Consider the following 20,460-nt stretch of genomic DNA (forward strand, 5'->3'; position numbering starts at 1 on the left):
TCAGTTTGCTTGGATAGAAGTTGGTATTGAATCTTAGTTTTGTATGTGGGTGTATAAATAACATGAAGTTTTAAAACCAGTCATGTCTACATTTTCATCCTTTTCCAGTCAGGCTTGACCCTTTTTTATTCTCCCTTCTCCAGCAGGTCAGTGTAACCCAAATCCTGGTTTTTCCCATTTGATCAGTCCATTTATTTATCTCAGGTTTTTCTGGGTTTTAGTCTTCTTATCCAGATGATCTTAGTTTTCAAAGATAGCAGGCATTAGGGCTTTTCAAAGAAGGGGTTACCAAAGTTCTTAACATGAGGGAAAACTGCACATTATTATACTCTTGTTCTTGCCAAGATGTTTTAGCTGAAGGTTTCTAAACAATAACAAAAGCAATAACTCTAATGAGAAAGTGAGACATCTCCCCTTCCCCACTCCCGTTTTCAATGGGTTACCATGGCAGTTACAAGCCCTTGCAAATACAGGTTTCCATAAGATGGTACCTCAAACCTCCTATCCCACCTATAGTTATGTTCCTAACACAACAGCACTGAAGTCCCTAAAAACATTAAAGTATTTTTGGACATCAGTAAGTTCTGTGAAGTTGTGTGATTGCTCCTCTTGGCTGTATAAACACCGTACAGTTCACATGGCAAGGCAGCCAGCCAGTGCTGATGTGAAGCAAAGGCCATGAGTCAGATGGTTTTGCTTTAGGCCAGAGTACCTTCTTCCTCTCTTGAATTCAATTGATACTCTCAGGAGTACACTCAGAAAGCATTAAAGCAGGAGTACACAGTGGAAGCATTAAAGAAGAGTATGTAAATATTTGCAATCTTTGTAACGAAACATTTTTCTGTGTTTGCGTGTAGGATCAGGTTCTTTGCTAATACAGGAAGACTTGGGTTAGTTCTGATTTTCTCTGAAGTTGTGGAACAACTTTGCAGTTTGAATAACATGAAAAAACCAAACATTTTCCAGACTGAACCCTGGCTAGTTTAATAAATATATTTTATCATGTGATTCTACTAACAAAGGACATCATTGCAACTCAAGAACATGGGAATGGAAGGGAGCTTTGCATCTCTTTTCAGGCTTCCATATGTTGAGCCCATTTTTCACCCTTTGGTTTGTTCTTTGTTCTTTTTATTTCTCATTAGAACTCACCTAGTCTTTCACTGCTGTAGCATAGGGGGGTTTGAGGTTTTTTGGTAGTGTAAGTACACTGTTCCTGAAATGTTTTCCATTTTAAAGCAAGATTGTGAGTTTTAGCTATGCCAAACCATATCATTCTTATTTTATTTCTATGCCTCTATATAAGACACTCTTTTAACTACTTTTTGAAGCCTTCTATCATTTACTTCTGAGATGTAAATGTTATTGAAGTAGAACTTAAAGATGTGGCTGAGATCTATATACGAGGCTTATATAAGACTTTATTTTACTGATAAGTCAAAGCAGAGTTTGTGAAGATAAGTTATGTTTTATTGGATGAGATAGCTGTATTTACTGAACTATATGTGCCCAGGTATCTTGCAACTTTATTTACTTCAATAAAATAACAAAATGTAATTTCCTTAAACTATTGCAACTATACACTATCTTTCATACAGCATGACTCTTGTATAGTGGAGTTTTCTGTTGGGTTTCCTTGTACTGATGCAGGTGTTAGAGCCAAAACTCAAGAAATATATATTAAACATCTTTATTTTCTTTTGATAAAGGCTATATGTGTGGGCTCAGAAGGTATGCAGATAATGTATCCTGCAATCTTTGACCAGCTACTGGCCTTTGTAGAATTTTCCTGCAAGCCTCCACAGTATGGACAGTTGGAAACAAAGCACATTGCAAATGCAAAGTATAATCAGGTAATTAACTAGAAATCTCCTCGTTTCACTTGGCTGGTTAATCCAATTCAGCTTCAGCTATAGGTTGTCCAGCAAGATGCATTTGTTCAATCTGTAAAAACTTAACTGCATGTTGCGTAATAAGTTTTTTTTACATGCTTTTGTTGTCTTCTTTTATTCCCTTTGCATTTTTCTTTGCTTTTATACTTCATATTCCTTCATATAGAAGAGGTCTGGCTTGGACACCAGACAAATGTATTTGAATTTGTACATGAATTAATATAAAATAATTTGTCCTACAAGAGATACTAAATTTAACACAGAGACGTGATAATTTTGAATGGAGAAAATTCCCTCAAGCTGCAGATTTTGAATTGCACGTGCTGTAAAGAAACGGAACGTGTTCAGTAATTATTTTTATCTGTGTACACTGCTGTTCACTAAGCATGAGCATCTGATTCAGTGTAATCAAAGAGGTAACCATTATGTATGTATTAATTCTTCTTATTCTGTTTGTCCTGCAACACAATGGAATCACACTAGATACAACTATTTGCACCGGTGAGTTAAATTTCCTTAAAGATTGTCCTAATGTAGTTGTCTTGCTTAGACTGCAACATTTCTCCTACTTAAATGTACTTTACTTTAATGTAGAGTACAATTTCATAGCCAGACTATATTGTATTTGCAGTTTTGTGGCTTGGACCATATTCTTGGCAAACCTTGCATGCATTAAACTGAGAGTTCAGTGCAAAACATACACCTTCTGCTCCTTAATTAAAATGTTTTCCTGCATAATTTAGTAAGTTACTAATTCCTTTTCCTAGGCGGAATGGGTGGCATTGAATTACGTACCATTTGCAGAGAGATCATTGGAAGTTGTGGTGGACTTGTACCAAAAGACAGCTTGCCACAAAGCTGTGGTAACAGAGAAGGTTCTTCAGAACATTATTAAGGTAAAAGTTTGACCTGCATATGTTCTGAATTTAATGAGCTTATATTGAAAATCATGAATTTTGTTTTCAGCTAGTGTCAACAAACACTTCCTGGAAAGCTTCAAGCTGTAGTAAACAGATTGTTATTTTATAAAGATGAGTGAAGCTGAAAGGCTATTTATTAGTCTATTTGTACTGCTCTTAGCTGGGTAATGTCAGCATCAGTATTTCAGTGTTATGATAAAAATTAACAAACGTGTTAGGCCACAAAATGTTCATCTTTGAAAGTGTTATGCACCTGAGTGTGGTATGTAGGTGCCTTAGGAAGTATGGCATTGAAGGCCAAAGCCCAGTTTCTGTAGACTGGCATAAAAACTTTGGAGGTGTATGCTATGTTACTTTTGATTTGCTTTGGATGACTTCATGTGTCAATGCACCTCTGAAATATTACCTAATATACCTTATAATACATCATAAATGTTGCTAATATACCTTTAAAGTGAAATTGTCAAATGCTTAACTTTTTTTGACCATTCCATTTCAGCAAAAAAATTTCGTAAATAATAGAAGTAATATTTTCCAGAAGTCTGGAAAATAAGAATGTGCCTGACCTGGCTTGTTTGCAATGACTTGGCTGACATCAGGATTTTCCTGTATAGAAATTTAGAATCCTGAATGTGTTTAAAACAGGTGATATTATTTGAAATCTGTTATGAATTAAATAATTGTATCTCAAAGTTAATGCAGTTGTTTTCCACTTCCATTTTAATGGGATTGATGAAACTGATAGACAACTTTTTGTAACATTTGCAGTTCATAACAATATGATATATTGGGATATATAAAAACGCTTTTAAATCTATTTTTTATGTCTCTGAAGCCCATGTTGATTTTGGAATTAAATTTGACACATATAAGCAGCAGAAAAAAAAAGTTCTGTTTATCTCTAAGGTTAGATTCTAGCTGTCATAATTTTTTGCCATAGAGAGTCAATGATAATTGACTCCCCTGTGAGAGTCAGAGTGAGTCTTTCCTCCTTTTGCTTTCCTCAAATCAGAGACTGCACTAAAGGCATGGGGGGCATACATATAGTACCTGAATTTAGTCACTATGTATTTCAAATGTCAAGTAAATAATTGGTTTTCCAAGATAACTTACTATCAGGTTCTCAAGTTTGACTAGCAATACTAAAAAGAATGTATGTAAGTCTAAATAGTTCATATGGCTATTGTTTTAAAATTTATTAATGACTTTTTTATAGATACTGAAGATGACTTTCTCTCTAAAATACTTAAGATTTGCTGTGCTTTAATCTGCTTTACATTTCAGTTGTACTGTAGCCTTTATCTTAGAATTTCACTGACTGTTCTTACTTTCAAATTTCTTGTGGTTTAACAGTCAGTAATGACCAGATTTCTTCCAGTGTTTATGTTCCAGTGTTTAAAGTTCAACTTTACTAGGAAAAGTTAAAATGCAATGAGTTGTTTTTTTTTTTTCTTTACTGTACGTGCACTTGGGATGACTTTATAGGGACTGAATTCCCCAGAATACACTCATGATAACAGACTGCCTGCAGTCTCTTATGTGTTAGGAAAGCCCATTTGTCAGACTCAGCAGAAATGGCGGGTGGCAATACAGATAAACAAAATTAGTATGTGATTTCATTGTGTAAATGATAATGGATCAATTCTAACTTCCAACCTTTTACTTGGCTAGACACTTGTGCTTTAGCCAGCTGGTATATGCTAAATCATCTTCAGAATTGCATTTGTAAAAGGCCATCTCATATTCTTGCAGAAAATGTAGGGATTGTGTATTGCCATCTCTGACAGTGTCCTCCAAGATCTTGTGCAGAAACTTGCTGTAATCTTAGATTACTGAATTACAAAATTTATAGCTGAGCAGCTATAAATTTTGTTTTGACTTTCATTTTGCAGACACTTAGAATACCTCTTAGTCTGAAGTACTCGTGTCCCTCTGAAAGCACATGGAAGCTAGCTGTGTCCTCTCTTCTCAAAGTTCTCTCCATTGGACTACCTGTTGCAAGGCAGCATGCATCTTCTGGAAAATTTGACAGTATGTGGCCAGAGCTAGCAAATACTTTTGAAGACTTTTTATTCACAAAAAGGTAAACACAATTTTATTTTTTTTATTTTTAAAGGAAAATATTCATAAGTAATTTGTTCACTGTATGTGTCAGTAGAGCTATTTGATATATGAAAATTATTTTAATGAACGATGGAGATGAGGTAACCAGTCTGCCTACTTCAAAAAGCTCTACTTTTAGAAAGTAGTAAAAAAAGCTTCAATCAAAAGGTGACGTGTAAGAGCAAGAAAGAGCTCAGCTGAACTCTCATTATACAGCATAGTCTTTCTGAACAGGACAGGGAGCTCTGTATAGACTCTCAAGGACATTTACTCTAGATTTGATAAAGATTTGCTGATATGTGCACAATTTGTTCCTTTCTTCACTTTGAACAGAGTTGCACTGATATTTTTCTAATTAACAGCATTAACTATATGTATTTGTCCTGAGTTCCATCTTGAAATACTCCACTTACTTTGAATTTTTGAAAATTATTTAGTACACTGGTGTTCACTTAGGAGCCCATAGTTATGTTGTTTTTGTTCCTACCCAAGATAAATTGACTGCACCTTAATAATTAACCACACTTTATTTATGATACTCTTTGAAAAGTGTAGCTAAATAGTCATATTTATGACTATAAAGATGGATAGGTTCCTCTCAAGAATGGAACGCATTCTCAATCTACAATGGGCAGGCTGAGAAAGTCCAGAAGTGAAAAATAGTAATGATTGGAGACAGACTAATCACGGAATCATAGAATGGTTTGAGTTGGAAAGGCTCTTAAAAATCATCTAGTTCCAAACAGCCTGCCATGGACAGGACACCCTCCACTAGACCAGGTTGCTTAGATCCCCATCCAGCCTGGCTTTGGATCTATTTGTTCAAACAAAAGACTATAACATTAGCAGAACACTGTAAATTTTCAGAATATAATAAAAGCTTGCTTCAGAGAAGAATTTTTTTGTTCCTTGGCAATGGGTAAAAACTTGTTTCAGTGCAGCAAAGATTTTCTAGGTTAGACACTAAGGGAACCTTTTACTCTAAGGAAGTTTAGGTATTTTAGATAATTGCTTAGGAGTGGTATGGAATTTCCATCTTCTGTAAATATCTGTGGGCAAGCATCTTTTAGGAGTAGTTTAAGTATATCTAATAGTGTTTTAGAATAAAGAACAAGGTGTAACATGAAAAATATAATTCCCTGATTTTCAGTAACAAATAAATCTTCCTTTTTAATAGAAAACAGTAAGTTTCTTCAGTGCCTTACACTAATATGCTGTGTGTTTAGTTTTGAAACACACAAAAGTCAGCAGCCAAACACAGCTGTATTTACTAATGATGGCTAAATACCAGCTTGCCCAAAACAAACAAGCAAACAAACAAACAAAAAAAAATCAGACACATCCATTAGTGGAAATGTGTAATAATGAATAGATTTGGAATATCATCCATAGGATTACATGGCAAGCTGGTGAAAAACCTTCCTATTGTTTTTGCATTTGCTTGAAAGAAAATTCTATTAAGTAGGACAACCTTAAAATAGAAAAGGTCATCCATGATGGCATAAAAGGCACTTAGATCATCCAAATTTTTATTTTATAATTCACTGTTTCTTTAACGTAAAATAATCTTTGCAGTATCTTGCTTGGTTTTCTTTTCAGCTGCAGATAGTATTCTTGCTTCCATTCAGAGACAGGCAGTCCATGTCAGTTAACACCCTGTAATCTATGTCAATGTTGGGTGTACAGAATTCAAATTAAGGTTTTTCAGGTAATTGTGGAAGAGTGTATGCTCACTTAAAAGTTCCTTTGGAAATACAGATTACTATTTGTTGTAATTTAGTTATTCCTAAATATTTGCAAAGCAAATTAAACATTTCTGTTTTTCATGTTCTTAGCTGAACAAGACTAGTACTGCTACAGTTTCCTGGTATTAATTGTTCATAAATTCAGGGAAACAAAATTATCCCAGCTCTTTAGTTCAGAATAATCCACTATCATCTGCATGACTTTTTGGCCATATATGTTTGCCTATAATAAATATTTTTAATTTACAGTAAGCAATTTATACTTTACTTGAATATTATTTCAAATGTAGAAATGTCATCTTAATGTGTTGCTTGCTAGAAACTATTACTCTTTATGTTAATTCTAATACCTTTTTTCATTTGTCATGTATGGACAAATACTCTCTGGAGTTAGAAGAAAAAAATAGTACTTGTGTGAATATTTATGATGCCTTACGATATCTGTCTTGACTTAAGTCTGGTTTTGCCTCTTTAGCAACCAGAGTGCATACCATAATTTAACATACAAAATGTGTTTTAGAGAAAATTTTTTCATCGTAATTAAAGGTGTCTTTAGAAAAGTGTGGGAAATTTATTTTTTTCACTTAGAAACTTTAAAGTTTGAATTAATTTAAAGCACTAAAAATAGGCTGGTATATTGTAGAACCACATGGCTACAGCAAGATAATTTGACCTGTTAGTATAATTTAATGGCCACTATCATTACACTTTCCAGGCTTGTTGTGAAGAGATTAATTTTGCTTATGCAGTTGTATTTTGTGTGGCTACAGAATGTCTGGGGTTGGTTTTTTTTTAACCTCCCTAATGTTCATGTTTTTCCAAATAGCAGTTTGCCTTCCAAGTGTATGGCTGTTCTACATACAGTTAGAGCCTTGTCCCTTGGTATCTTTAGGATAGATAGATAGACTTTCTGTTCTATCAGCCTGAGCCTTGTGCTCCTAAAATACATTAAAGCTGAAAAGGCAATACGTCTTCCTCATGCCACTAGTCAGGACAATTAGTAATAGCAGTCATTTCTCCTTTTCTTCATTCTCCTCGTTCTCCTCCTCCTCCCCATACTGTTACTGAAGCATATCTCTCCTGCTGTGATGCAAGGAGGGCTCTAGAGACAGCTGTGGAAGTTCCCCTCATTGAGGTAATTCTTCTGATTTCCTTTGCTAAAATCTTTGTGCACTCTGAGCAAGATGCTATGAGACCCTTGGCAAGTAAGGCATCCTGTCCTTTTTGGTTTGAAATTTGCTAAATTGTGTCTTCTAGTGGTTTATAATTGCAGTTTACTTAGTCTCTTAAAATTGTAGTTGTTTCACTTGTAAGGAAATTGAATTCAGAATTTTCAAATTTAGTGTGTTCTTTAAAGTTTTTGGTAATTCTTATAGAAAACATACACTAGTCATAGTGGTGCTCATGGTGCCTTATTCCAGGGTAATTTGAGAGAATCTAGTCACTGTTTTGAAAATAACAGCTAAAATTTATTGCTGAGTTGACATGCATGTCATCCTTCAGGTTGCAGGGGAAGGCAGTGAGAATGTACTTTCCCACTATCCATATTAATCCTTTATTTAAGGACAGCTAGGTGGTATAGAACTGGTTTTGGTGTGTTTCCTAGTTTATTTATATTAACAATGAGTTGTGTTTTTTAAAATTCTGGAACTACTTGGATTTTTGTCCATAACACCAAATCAATTAACCAAGCCACAGCTGAGAAGAGAGTGGTTCTAGTTAGATTTGTGACTTGTAAACTTGAATTGGTGTTAGTAACCCTGCTGAACCTGTCCAAGTGGCTTTACTGCAGCTGTGAGTCAGGTCATCTCTGGTGGCTTTCCAATGTGCAAATGTGTCACGCAGGACAGGGAGGTTCTTCAGTTAGGTGCAGGAGTGTACAAATCTTACCTAAGGCCAGCATAGATTGAGAAAGTTCTGAAGCACAAAGAATTTGGGAAATGCAGTTCAGTTGACTCTCCAAGAGGCTGACAGCAAGACAGAGTAACCCCATTACTGCATTATCTGGCTTTTTAGTGTTCTCTAACATGTCACCCCTTGTGACAGGAATGGTTAGATGTATATAGTTAGACATGAATATGGTTAGAATTGAAAATCCACTTTCTTATGCTGGCATTCTGTAATTTTTCCTAAGCTCTTTGTTTCAATGAAACTGGAATGTTAAGTGACAAAACCCTCTTCCTTTTCTTCCTTCAGTCTTGATACATTTTCATACTCCACACTTTCCACTATTCAATGTTCTAGATCTTCTGTGTTGTTGTCTGTCCAGGCAATATGCAAAGCTGGGTAAATGGCTTCCTTTTGTACCTCTTCTTCAAACCTTTATTCTCCTAGCCTGATTTAGCACTGCTGGGATGGTTCTAAATGTGAAACATCTGCATCTCTGTAAGACTCACAACAGCCTTAACGCAGTCAGTCTTCCTAGCAACACTGCATAACGGATTTGATACGGTTTTTTCCTTTAGCTTTCATTAAAATATGCCAGTGCACATTGCCTTATTTTTCTTATGCATGTTCTCCAAATTTCTACCTGGCTGAGCATTGGGTAGAAAAATAAAATTATTTCACTGGTATTTCAAATTTTTAGCCAATGTTTCAAACATTTTTCTAATTTAACTCGTAACACTTCTAGTCACCATGGTCCTGGAAATTGTATGTGTTGATAGTTTAACATTGCTTCTGGCACTGAAACTGAGTTGGCACTGATTAGCCAAGAGGCCACTGTAGTTTGAACCCTTAAACTAAAGCTCTGTGAATAGCTGTATTTAAAATAGTGAACCTCCTTGGAATGGTCCCACTTCTGTCTTTTGGATAGGAACAGAATTTCAAGCCAGCTATGAGGCTAAATGAGAGGGGATACTCAATGATGTTTAAAAAGTACAAAGCACAGCAGAAATGGTCACTGCAGCTTTGTGCAACAAGAAATTTAAAATATAGCCAGGAGAGCCCAGGTAAATGAAAAAGAAAAGTGTTACTGTCAGAGCATTAGTGCCTTCCAAGACAGAAGTTTCAGCTTTTAAAAAAATTTTTTTAGAGCAAACTACAGCTGAGGCGACTCAATAATCTTGATTTTTGTCATAAATCAAGACGACATTTAAAATTAATACATTTCATATAACTTAATTTACACAAAATTGTCTTCCAGTAAGAAGCTGGTATGTTTATTATTTCATATTGTTCTTCTTTCCCAGAGGCTTTCATAGAAGCATGTCAAGCCATTATATACAATAAAATTCACCAAATATGTGTGTGTCTATATATATAATTTATTAGAGCAGAAGTCTCTGCTCAGATGAGGGAATTAAATCAATACTTTCCCAAAAGATGCTTCTGAGCAGAGTGCTGTGCACAGCAGGACTCCGGGTGCTTGTTAGGTCTTTGCTCTTGGCTCTGAAGCCCTCCCTGTTCAGTGGGCAGGGGCTGGAAGCTCTGTGCTGAGGAAATTTGCTGCATCTTTCCTGGCTCCTGACCTCCAGTACGGTTTGGATATGTTGTGCCAGAACAGCAAAGCATCTGGGCCCCAGATAGATGTATCCACATAGACAAAAATCTGTTTACTTGGGAATAATTCACTACATGAACAAATATGTACCATAATCTGTAGTAGGTAAGGTAGGTCAGGTATGGATGACTGGGCAGACACTCTTATCTTTCCTGGCTCCTGACCAGGTTGCACTAGTATGGTTTGGATATGTTGTGCCAGAACAGCAAAGCATCTGGGCCCCAGATAGATGTATCCACATAGACAAAAATCTATTTACTTGGGAATAATTCACTACATGAACACCTATGTACCGTAATCTGTAGTAAGTAAGGTAGGTCAGGTATGGATGACTGGGCAGAAAAGCCTGAACACCTCTTTAAGTAAACCTCAGCTCATAAAGTGAGTCATAAATTAGAAAGTGTTAGATTGAAATCTTCCCGTGTATTTCAACATGACCTGCACTTCTATGCATCGTAATAGCTTAAATAATTGTTGAAAGGTTTTGCATACTTAACAACTCTGTGTATTAGAAAAGGTACTGATTGAACAGCTGTTTAATATTTTATTTTATTCTGTGTTTTCAGCATAAAATTCCAAATTTCCTGACTCCCTAATACACAACCCAGTAATAAATACTATAATTTAATATTTTATTCTTTGTGTTTTTTCTAGTCATACATGTAACACATGTCTGTTTCACAGATAAAGTGATCTAGACTTTATCTGCATAAAGTCTCTTTGAGGAGCAGAGATATATTTATTTTTCAAGCAGAAACATTGGTACATACATAAAACATTCCTAATTGTCAAAACTGAAAATTAGCTGTAGATGTGAAGACTGATCTTCAGTGTGTTATGCTAAGTATTCAGAAGATGGGGGAAAAAAAGTCTTTCTCAGAAAAAATTTGTCTTTGTCAGCAACATACGGGAGCACTGGAAGAGAAAGTCACACATAACAAAACATCTGTCAGCTAAACTAATCAGATTTGAATGAGATTTCAAAACCTTCAAAGTTCTTAAACTTTCATTAAAATTGGCAATGGGACAGAGGAGGCAGGCCCAGATGAGTACCCTTATGAGGACAGGATTGGCACAGGCCCACAGCCCTGTCCTGGGTAGACAGAGCCTGTGCTTAGCTCGGAGCTGCCCACCACAGGGTCTGTTGAATTACTTCTAGACATTTAATCTGAAAATAAATTCATATATATTTTTAATGGAAGAACTCCAAAAAGTTATAAATTTGTTCAAAACTATTGTTTATAAAATGAATTTTTCTTTTAATAAAATTAACTAAGAATGAGAACAAATGCATAATTTCAGTTAGAAGGGGAAAAGGACACAGTAATACCTCATTAATGAAAAATGTTTCATTAATATAGAACAAAATGTAAAACTAAAAAATTTTTTTCAAGATGTACCATTGAACTCAAATGTATTTTTCTGGCATAGTGAGTGAAAAGACTAGGTTTCTCAAAGCCCCCATCCAACCTTATCTTGTGATCATTAATCATTGTCGTATCATAGTACCAATTTGATGCATGTAATAACTGTAAATGTAATACAATTTCCCATACTTATCTCCTTACACATGTTGTAAATTTAAAGTATAACACAGTATGTTTATTTTTAGTACACCTCCTGATAATCTGTCAATTCAAGAATTTCAGAAGAATGAGAGTATTGATGTTGAGGTAAGGAGCCTAAAACAAATATTACTGTTAAAATTAACGAGTTATTGACATTCACAAGTTGCATTTTGTTCTGAAATAATTTATTGAAAAGTTACCCTTTCATTACTTTTTATGTGATATTGTTTTCATTTTTGAAAACAAGACAGGAAATTAATAGGTCCAGAATTCAGCTGCTTCAGGGTGATGCAAAAAATAGGAAGTGGGATGCCAAAAACTACTTCTTGTCATCTCAACCTCAAAAGAGTATAGTCTGACTAAAACAGAACACCTGCCTCTAACTTACTATGTATCCTTATTTATTATGTTATTGCTGAGCATTTACACTGATAATTGTAAACCACAGAGAAAGCTGACAAATCTGAAATGAATGCCTTCTGTGTTGAGGGGGTGGTCAGCAAAAAGCAATTTTTTCTTAGACATTGCCACCCTTAAGATGTGTTCTCTATACTGAGAAGCTTTGGCATAAATGAAGAAGTTACGTGTAGTTTGTGCAGCACAGAGATCGCTGTGTGTTTGACTGCATAAGGCCAAAGAAAATTAGGAGAAGATGATATCTGAAGTAAGGAGGGACTTCTTTCGCTCCAGGGCAAAATAATGTGGCAGGACAGAGATAGGGGTACAAAGCAAAAGGAGTTGCAGAGAAGACATGGCAGTATCTGTGGTTTCATCACCTGTCATCTTTCTAGAGGGGTGCCTGGGACACAGAAATACTTGGTTGAAAAGTGAAAGTGGTTCTGCCTGCAGTGAGCAGAACTCAAATCTAATGCATTAATTTATGGAGATCTAAACCCGTTTTGTTCCTGAATGGGAGCATCAAGACAAGGATAGAGAGCATTTCTGTTAATGTGTATTGCCTTAAGCTCGTTTAGATAATTAACACACTTGTTCTGCTTCACAGATACCACATTTTGAGGGATGGGTATGTGTGTTAATGTCATAGAGAGAATATTGAATTGGGGTGGAGGGAGAGAGAGATTCCTGATGTTAGATCTTCTCTTTTCAAAACCATAAATTCAACTTGAATAATATACTTCCAATGTAATTTGAAATCTGATCAGAAACTCTGGCAGAAGTGGCAGGGGAAAGGACTTTATTTCAAGTCTAATGTCCCATGCAAGACCACACTTTCGGACATATCTGCAAATTTTAAATGCTAGCAATAGAAGATTTTGTGAAGCCTAATTAGGCTTTACGCTCTTGTTAAATGTTTCTTCATACTAGATTTACAGTTTTAGTATTTAGAAAACCAATATAAATATATGTAATTTATTTTAGGTGGTGCAGCTTATCAGCACAGAGATACTGCCATATGCTAATTTCATTCCTAAGGAATTTGTTGGTCAGATAATGACTATGCTCAATAAAGGCTCAATACATTCTCAGTCATCCTCCTTTACAGGTATGGTACCTCAGTGACAAAAATTACAGTGTTTAAATCTACTAGAAAAGAATTAATATATTGAGTGTATTTATTATGATAGAGACTTGGAGTTCCCTGGCACGTATTCAGTATAGACTGTTTGATATCCAACTTTTTTTATAAATTATATTTTGTGGAAGTTGCCAAGCTTTCCTTGCAATTTTTAAAAAATTACTTCCTTACTGCTTGGACAGTATCATATTGAACTTGTATTACTTTCTGCATAGTTTATTTTCCTTTGTGCCAGTTCTAATAATAATTTCAGACAATTGTAAGACAGACATCCTGTTCTTAAATGACCTTAGTGTAACTACATGGTGTACCTAGCCAGATACCTTCTCTGCCTTTAAGAGAAAACATTTGTAGGGGTTTTTGGAAAGATGAAAAAAATGAACATAAGCCATTATATAGAAAATACTTAAATGGTACAGTACCAAATATGAGTATTTATGATGTAGGATCGTTAGCCGTTTTTAGATGATTTAATGTATTTTATAATTAATGTCAGGTATGTGATATGTTAGTGAGAATGTGTCATAATTCATCTCTTATGTTCGGAACTATTGTGATTTTTGCACAGTCATTTTTTCTTAGAATGTATTCTTAGTATTTGTTCTTATCACTGTTAATATTTTTTAATACTAGAGGAATGATAACCTTTTCTCAGCATATAATAAGCAGATTGAAATGCAGCATCATACACACTGCACAATTGAAATGCATCGTTTTACTTTGACAGAAGCCGAAATAGATATTCGAATGAGAGAAGAGTTTTCTAAGGTGTGTTTTGAAACACTGCTCCAGTTTTCATTCAGTAATAAAGTCACAACTCCTCAAGAAGGCTACATCTCCAGAATGGCACTTTCTGTGCTCTTGAAAAGGTCACAGGATGTATTGCATCGCTACATAGAAGATGAGCGATTGAGTGGCAAATGTCCTCTTCCACGGTATGTGCATTGCCTTTAGAAAATAAAGGTATTACCAGGACTTTATGAGAAGAAGTTTGCATTCAAAATATCACTTAGTCATGAAAGAAATGAGGGGGTTAGGAGAGAATGAAATGTAAAAGACAGGGAAATGTTTATGCTGGAAGAAAATGCTAGTACCCAATTTTTTTTAAAAAAACCTCTAAGTAACAATGGTGATATTCTGTGCTGTTAAAATGGTTTTAAGTTACTGAAACAATATTTCTGATATCTCTAGCATTATATTTCTGAAATCTGATTTCCTTTTATTCCCATTAGAGCTATGTATAGTTTCTAAATTGAGAGGTGAGTAGAATCTCCTCAAAAATAAAACATCCAAACAGCAATGTTGTGAATCATTACTCAAGAAATTGTTCTTAAAATGGAAAAATTCGATCAGAAACTAAGAAATTCTTTAAAATAGAAACTTACTTGAAATTCACTTCACTTCTGAAGGTTTTGATCATGAACGTGGAAACTGATTATCTTTGTTAGCCTTATCATATACTTCACTATGAGTGTTTTCAGATTGAGATTTGTATGGTGCTACTGTTTCCAGTATCGAAGTTAAAGCTGTCCTACATGAGACAACAGCAATGATAGTGGGAAACTTTTTCTATAAAACTTACATTCTTGAAACAAAAATGAGTAGTTGACTGTTTGCATTTTTTCATTTGTAGGCAGCAAGTAACAGAAATCATATTTGTTTTAAAAGCTGTCAGTACTCTCATAGATTCACTTAAAAAGACTCAACCAGAAAATGGTAAGTTATTGTTAAATAATATCATTCCAAACAAGGTAATATTATATCTGCCCCAAAGATGTATTTATTATTTTTTTAGTAGTGTTCACAGAAATCTGAAAGAAAAGTGTACTCTGTTAGAATCAGTACTCTGTAATTCTTTGTATATGTAGGTGACAGGTAGATGGCAAGAAACCCCACAAAGTTTTTCCAGCATGACTAAAAGTATAAGGACCTACGATATTTTTAATAAAAGAGAAAACTTCAATTTATGGTGTCCTCTATTAGATAAAGCTTAGTGTCATCTGAAAACAAAGAAAAAACCCCATTCCACAAAATATTAATGGAATTCTTAAAAATATGAAGCCTGGCTAGATCCTTTTTTCCTTCTCATAATACCTTTTTAGGTTGCTATGGATCATGTTCACTGCACTGCAGTTAAAGGGGTGTACAAGTTAAATGAATGGACAGGCTGATAGATACTTACACTCATGGTCTTGCTTTCCCTCTCTTCCTGCACTATTATTTTCTGTTCCCTGGACTAAGCGTAGGTCATTGATGCCTGAGAAAATGGTTGACAGATTTATTTAAAGGGCTGAATCAAATGAAAGTGAAAGACTTCATTTATAATTACCTATCCTGTTCCTCCCGTAAGCTGCACCTCTCATACACTTGGAGAGTTCTTGGAAGGAAACTTAATAATGAGTCTTGGTTAAGTCCATTGTATTGGACTCTGAATGTGTATACAACATTTGTGAATGTGAATGTGTATACAACATTTCCTTCTACCTCCCTGCTTTTGATACTAGGAGGAACAGAAAAAACCCCCAATCTTTTTAATCCTGAAACAAACAAACCAGCCTTTGCAGAAAAACACAGGAAGTGGGTTTCTGGAAAGAGGCAGTGTTTGCATCATCACTGAGCAGCCAGAGTTATGGTGATGTGGTTTCCAAGGTTTCATGGCCAAAGTGTGCAGGTGGCACTATGCCAGGATGCATAAAGCCTTTTGGCTAACCCTGAAGCTAACTGAAGTGCTACTCTGGTGGGTCTTCCTCTTAGAGAAGCAGAGAAGCTGACTTAGCAGGACTGTTCCCCGCGTCCCTCTTCCTGCAATGAGAGACATTCTTCCCCTGGTCCCTATGCAGCAGTGCTTGCCAAACCTCTCACACACTTTCTTAGAAAGAGAATTACTAAATTGCAGAATAATTTCATTCCCACTTCTACCTTTTAATAATTGTATTTATTTAAGATAATTATTAATGTCTGAAGCCAGGGGTTTGTTCTCTTTTGAAAGCAGAGCTAAAACAGAAATAACCAAGGAAGTGACATTATAATAAGAATCATGCTACAATGTTCAATTTTACTTGTTGGACGAACAAAACTTTACCATGGATATTTTTTGTCTTTGTCCAGTTTTTACCTTTACTTTCTACAGCTCTTGTAATCTGAAATGATCTGAAGTCAATAGAAAGTCTCATTGCTGACAATTTTCCAAAAGTGAAATGTGTATCCAGTTCCGTTTTCTGTCAATAGCTAAGAAAAGCAGGCAGAAAACACATGTATTACAGATTGAAGTATTATCTTAAATTTGTCAGTTCTTCATCCCAAAGACACAGTGAATGATTCATATGTAGAAACACAGGTGTGTAGCACTCCTTTAAGGATATTATCCCATATGGCCTCTGGCTGCAGCTGAAAAAACAAATGGTTCTCCTGCAGAAATCCTGGCCTGTATCCGAGTGCCCTGTGTGGATGCCATAGTATAGCATTAAGTACCTATGCTTAGGCACACTGTGAATCTGCCATTACTTAGAGGTACTGGAAAAAAAAAATCTGTTGCCAGTATTTGGACAGTGGTAAGTGATTCAGTGTGTTCTTTTCTTCCCTGCAGTTGATTCTAGCACATGGGCACAAGTTATTGCCTTGTACCCGACTTTAGTAGAATGTATCACCTGCTCATCCTCGGAAGTGTGCTCTGCTTTGAAGGAGGCACTGGTTCCCTTTAAGGACTTCATGCATCCACCAGCAGCCAAGGTACAGAATGGAGAGTCTTGACCCCATAAAACTTCTTTTTTATTCTTGAAGGGAATATCCAAAAATGTTTGCTCCTGGGTGAAGTTTCTCTGAGGAAATCTCTTGTGACTAGTACTTTGGCAACCAGTGCTGACTGCCTCTTAACTGTACTAACAAGAACTCAGTAAGTCATGAATACAGGCTTTATCTCAAAGGTTCCAGAGTGAGTAGCAGTGCAAACCTTTAATAAACTTAATTGACTAGTTGGAATCATTTATAATCTAATGTACTTGCTACAGTATCTTGAAGTGGTGATTGAAAAGTGGGCTTATGTACAGCTTGTTGTGTATGTGTTAATGATGTAATTAAAAATACTTCAATTCAGTCAGATTTATTAGGCTGGTGTTTTGCACCCTTTTTTGAAGTACGAATTGTACTAAAATTTTATGCAAGATGGTACTGTAACATTCCATATATCTGTAACCAGCCTTTGTAAACAAAGGGAACTGATATACTTGTGTGTATAATAAATGGTACAGTTATGTATAAAATAGTTGCATTTATTATTTAAATTCTTTTAAAAATATTGATAATGTCAAATGCTTGAAAATGTATTTATTATGAATAAGTTGTATGCTTGCATTTTTACTTACATTTTGCCTTCTAAATTGCCAGATATGCTCATTCATATCTGATCATGTTAGTTTTTGCTTAATTGAATGTATCTTCTTTGTGGCCATTGGACATCTGCAAAGGGTCATATAACAAATGATTGAAGCAAGCAGTCACAGTCTGCTGATCTCAAACTTCAGAGTGGCTGATCTGAAATAAGTTTGAATATGCACAAATCCACTGTAGCACTTCAACACTACCATACCTCACTTCATAATAAATTTGTTTAAAGATTTTTGTTCTACTTAACTCTATCCATTTTTGCAGTTGCAGCCTTGCTCTAAAAATAAAACAAACATATTTGAGGGTTGTTAGCCTTTTTTTACCTTTTTGGCAAGTATCAGTCTTTGAATCATGACCCAGAAAAGGCAAGTTCAAATATCTAAAATACTTGGCTGTGATATTTTGTTCAATAATTTTAAGCATTTTGTTTTTTAACGTCTTTTCAACCCAAACAAATTGTTCTAATCTTTTAATCATAAATTGTGTCTGATAAAAACCATGAGAAGTGTATTTTTGAAGATAGGTACTCAGTTAGAAATGCAGTAAAATTTGTCATTAAATAAATGTGAATTTGTTTCATTTTAACATAAGACGCAATTGAAGCAAACCACTTTTAATATTATTGTTTTTAAAGTTTGTGATCTGGCATTTAAACTCTTATTTAATGAACTTTGATTTCAATAATGTTTCACCTGTATTCAAGTTTTAATCTGTGATGTGAAAGCACAAAGGCCAAATGTGGGGGAAAAAAAAAGACAGGTGCCTTTCTATGGATTTCAGAGCTTACCTTGAGAGTTTTGTTTCTTCAAGTCTTTTGTAGATATTAAAAAATTGTCATGCATAAGAAATGGTATTACATCTGTTTGCTTTGCACTTTCCTCGCTCAAGGAACACTGATTGATACATGTGAATAGGTGTAAAAGCTGTAGAATCTTCAAGCTGAAGATGTGATGAATTTGTCAGGGTTAACCTGCATTGATAATGTTCTCCAGACAGTTCTTTGGACAGCTTGCTCCCTCAAGTCTCCAGTTTATGGTCCTTTTTAAAAGCTTGCTGTTTCAAAGTATGGTAAATATTAAAGAGGCTTCAAGACCTTGCACATTTCTGTGACCAAAGTTGCATGGGACTTAATTGTCAAACCTGAATAGTTTTAAGAGAATACACAGTTTACATTAAGGAAATAAATGTTTCTTGTTAATAGAATTTATGTCAAAATACTTTCTCTGGAGGAACAGTTCCAGTATACTGAAGAACTGGATCTTACAGAAAAGTAGCAACATAATCCATACTCTGAAAGTGAAAACCTGACAACTTCTCTTCTAATTAGTGGAAGATAAGTTGAGGTCATTAAAGAAACAAACTGTAGGACAGGAAAGAAGGGAATTAATTTGTTTTAGAATATATAGGTGTGCAGTCCAAGCTATTGGTGAATTTGTTTCTAATTGGTTTTGAATGGATTTTTCAGTGATAATACAGATGCATTTGTCCATTGAGGCAAATCTTCATCTTTATCTGTAATTCAGAGAGGAATGCATGAGTCTTTCTTGACTCTACACATTAGACTACTTTACACCCATGAATATTAATCTTCAAAAAATTTTGAAATAAACTACCAATCAGCTAACTTACCATCCTTTCCTCTTAATTACAAAATGAATAATATCTGTGCTATTTGAGGCATATTTTGGACATGCAATCTGAGGTTGCCCGTATTACTGCTTTTTTGTATTTTGTATAAATAGTTTGAAAACTAAAAACAAAGCTCCTTAGCTTAGAAAATGTTTTCATTGACTAATTTTGTCTGTGAACAAAAATTATTCCCTTTACTGTGCCTTCTTGTCCAACACTCAAATATTTCTTCCAACTTGAAATATCAATTTCTTTTTTCTATTTGTACTTTTTGCTAAGCATTCTTAGGGTTTCTTTGAGGCAAGCAGCATTTTTGAATATTTAAATTTCACATTTTTACATGTTTCTAGCAAGGTAAATCTTGTTCCAGAAGAAATTGAATTCATTTAACATTACCTGTTGAGTAGACCCGTGTCCAAGTTCTTTTCAAGTCTTTAGGGTTGCTTAGTCATGGACATTTTCAGGATGGGGTCTGCAGTGTGTTGCTGAAGTCAGCTAGAAAAGTGCTACAGCTGGCTGTACAGAAATGTGTCAGCTGGAAGTTAGAAGATAAGAATTAATTGCTTATTAAATGTAACCACAATCTTCACCTTTTTCCTTCTTGTTCACAACTTTAAAAAAAGACATGGATGGGAATCCAAAGAGAAAATTACTAGATTATTAGCATGTTCATATTAAGACTTTGGATTACTTGGGAAAACTTGTACGTCTCAGTGCTATTACCACTGCTTTAATGTACATGAGGATTTAAGATTGCATAGTAACTGATTATGAAAAAAGAACAGATTTCTCAAGCTGGGAAGTTCTTACAGAAAGTCTTATTCCCAGAAGCAACCTACAGTAGTTATTTGCTTCTCATCAGAGATGGTTATCTAACTGGACATCTCTTCTGTTCCCTCGTAAATGAGCCTGCTTCTCCACCTGCTTTATTGGTGAACTGTGGAACGTTAGTGGATGTTAAACCACATGAAACACATGGTCACTGTTAGTTGTTTACACAAGTAAATAAGAATATGTCTGTGAAACTTCAGTAGTTTATCATTGTACTCTGCAGACGGAGTTCTTTAACCCAGGTTGAGTTTTCTTCTTGCCAAAGCGCAAATCTTCTCATTGCTGCCCTTGAACTCTTCAGGCAAGATGCTTTTATTGAAGCTAATGCCTGTCTTTTCCTGACAATGGCA

General features: G+C 35.1%; 1 protein-coding gene across 4 annotated transcripts in view; it reads left to right on the top strand.

The window, feature by feature from the left end:
- Positions 1-18,498, top strand: part of MON2 (MON2 homolog, regulator of endosome-to-Golgi trafficking) — a 66,126-nt gene extending 47,628 nt beyond the window's left edge. Inside the window, exons 28-36 of one of the 4 annotated variants that reach the window (XM_039726771.1) lie at positions 1,710-1,853; positions 2,376-2,393; positions 2,660-2,788; positions 4,705-4,895; positions 11,775-11,835; positions 13,111-13,234; positions 13,995-14,202; positions 14,901-14,983; positions 16,854-18,498. In XM_039726771.1, the coding sequence (XP_039582705.1) occupies positions 1,710-1,853; positions 2,376-2,393; positions 2,660-2,788; positions 4,705-4,895; positions 11,775-11,835; positions 13,111-13,234; positions 13,995-14,202; positions 14,901-14,983; positions 16,854-17,017 (1,122 nt within the window). In that variant the 3' untranslated portion in view covers positions 17,018-18,498. The remainder of the gene's footprint in view (positions 1-1,709; positions 1,854-2,375; positions 2,394-2,659; positions 2,789-4,704; positions 4,896-11,774; positions 11,836-13,110; positions 13,235-13,994; positions 14,203-14,900; positions 14,984-16,853) is intronic. The other 3 variants (XM_039726772.1, XM_039726773.1, XM_039726774.1) reach the window with 3 other exon arrangements.
- The last annotated feature ends 1,962 nt before the right edge of the window (positions 18,499-20,460 follow it).

This window comes from Passer montanus, unplaced genomic scaffold (genome assembly GCF_014805655.1).
Source record: "Passer montanus isolate IOZ18808 unplaced genomic scaffold, ASM1480565v1 scaffold6, whole genome shotgun sequence".
Lineage (NCBI taxonomy): Eukaryota > Metazoa > Chordata > Aves > Passeriformes > Passeridae > Passer > Passer montanus.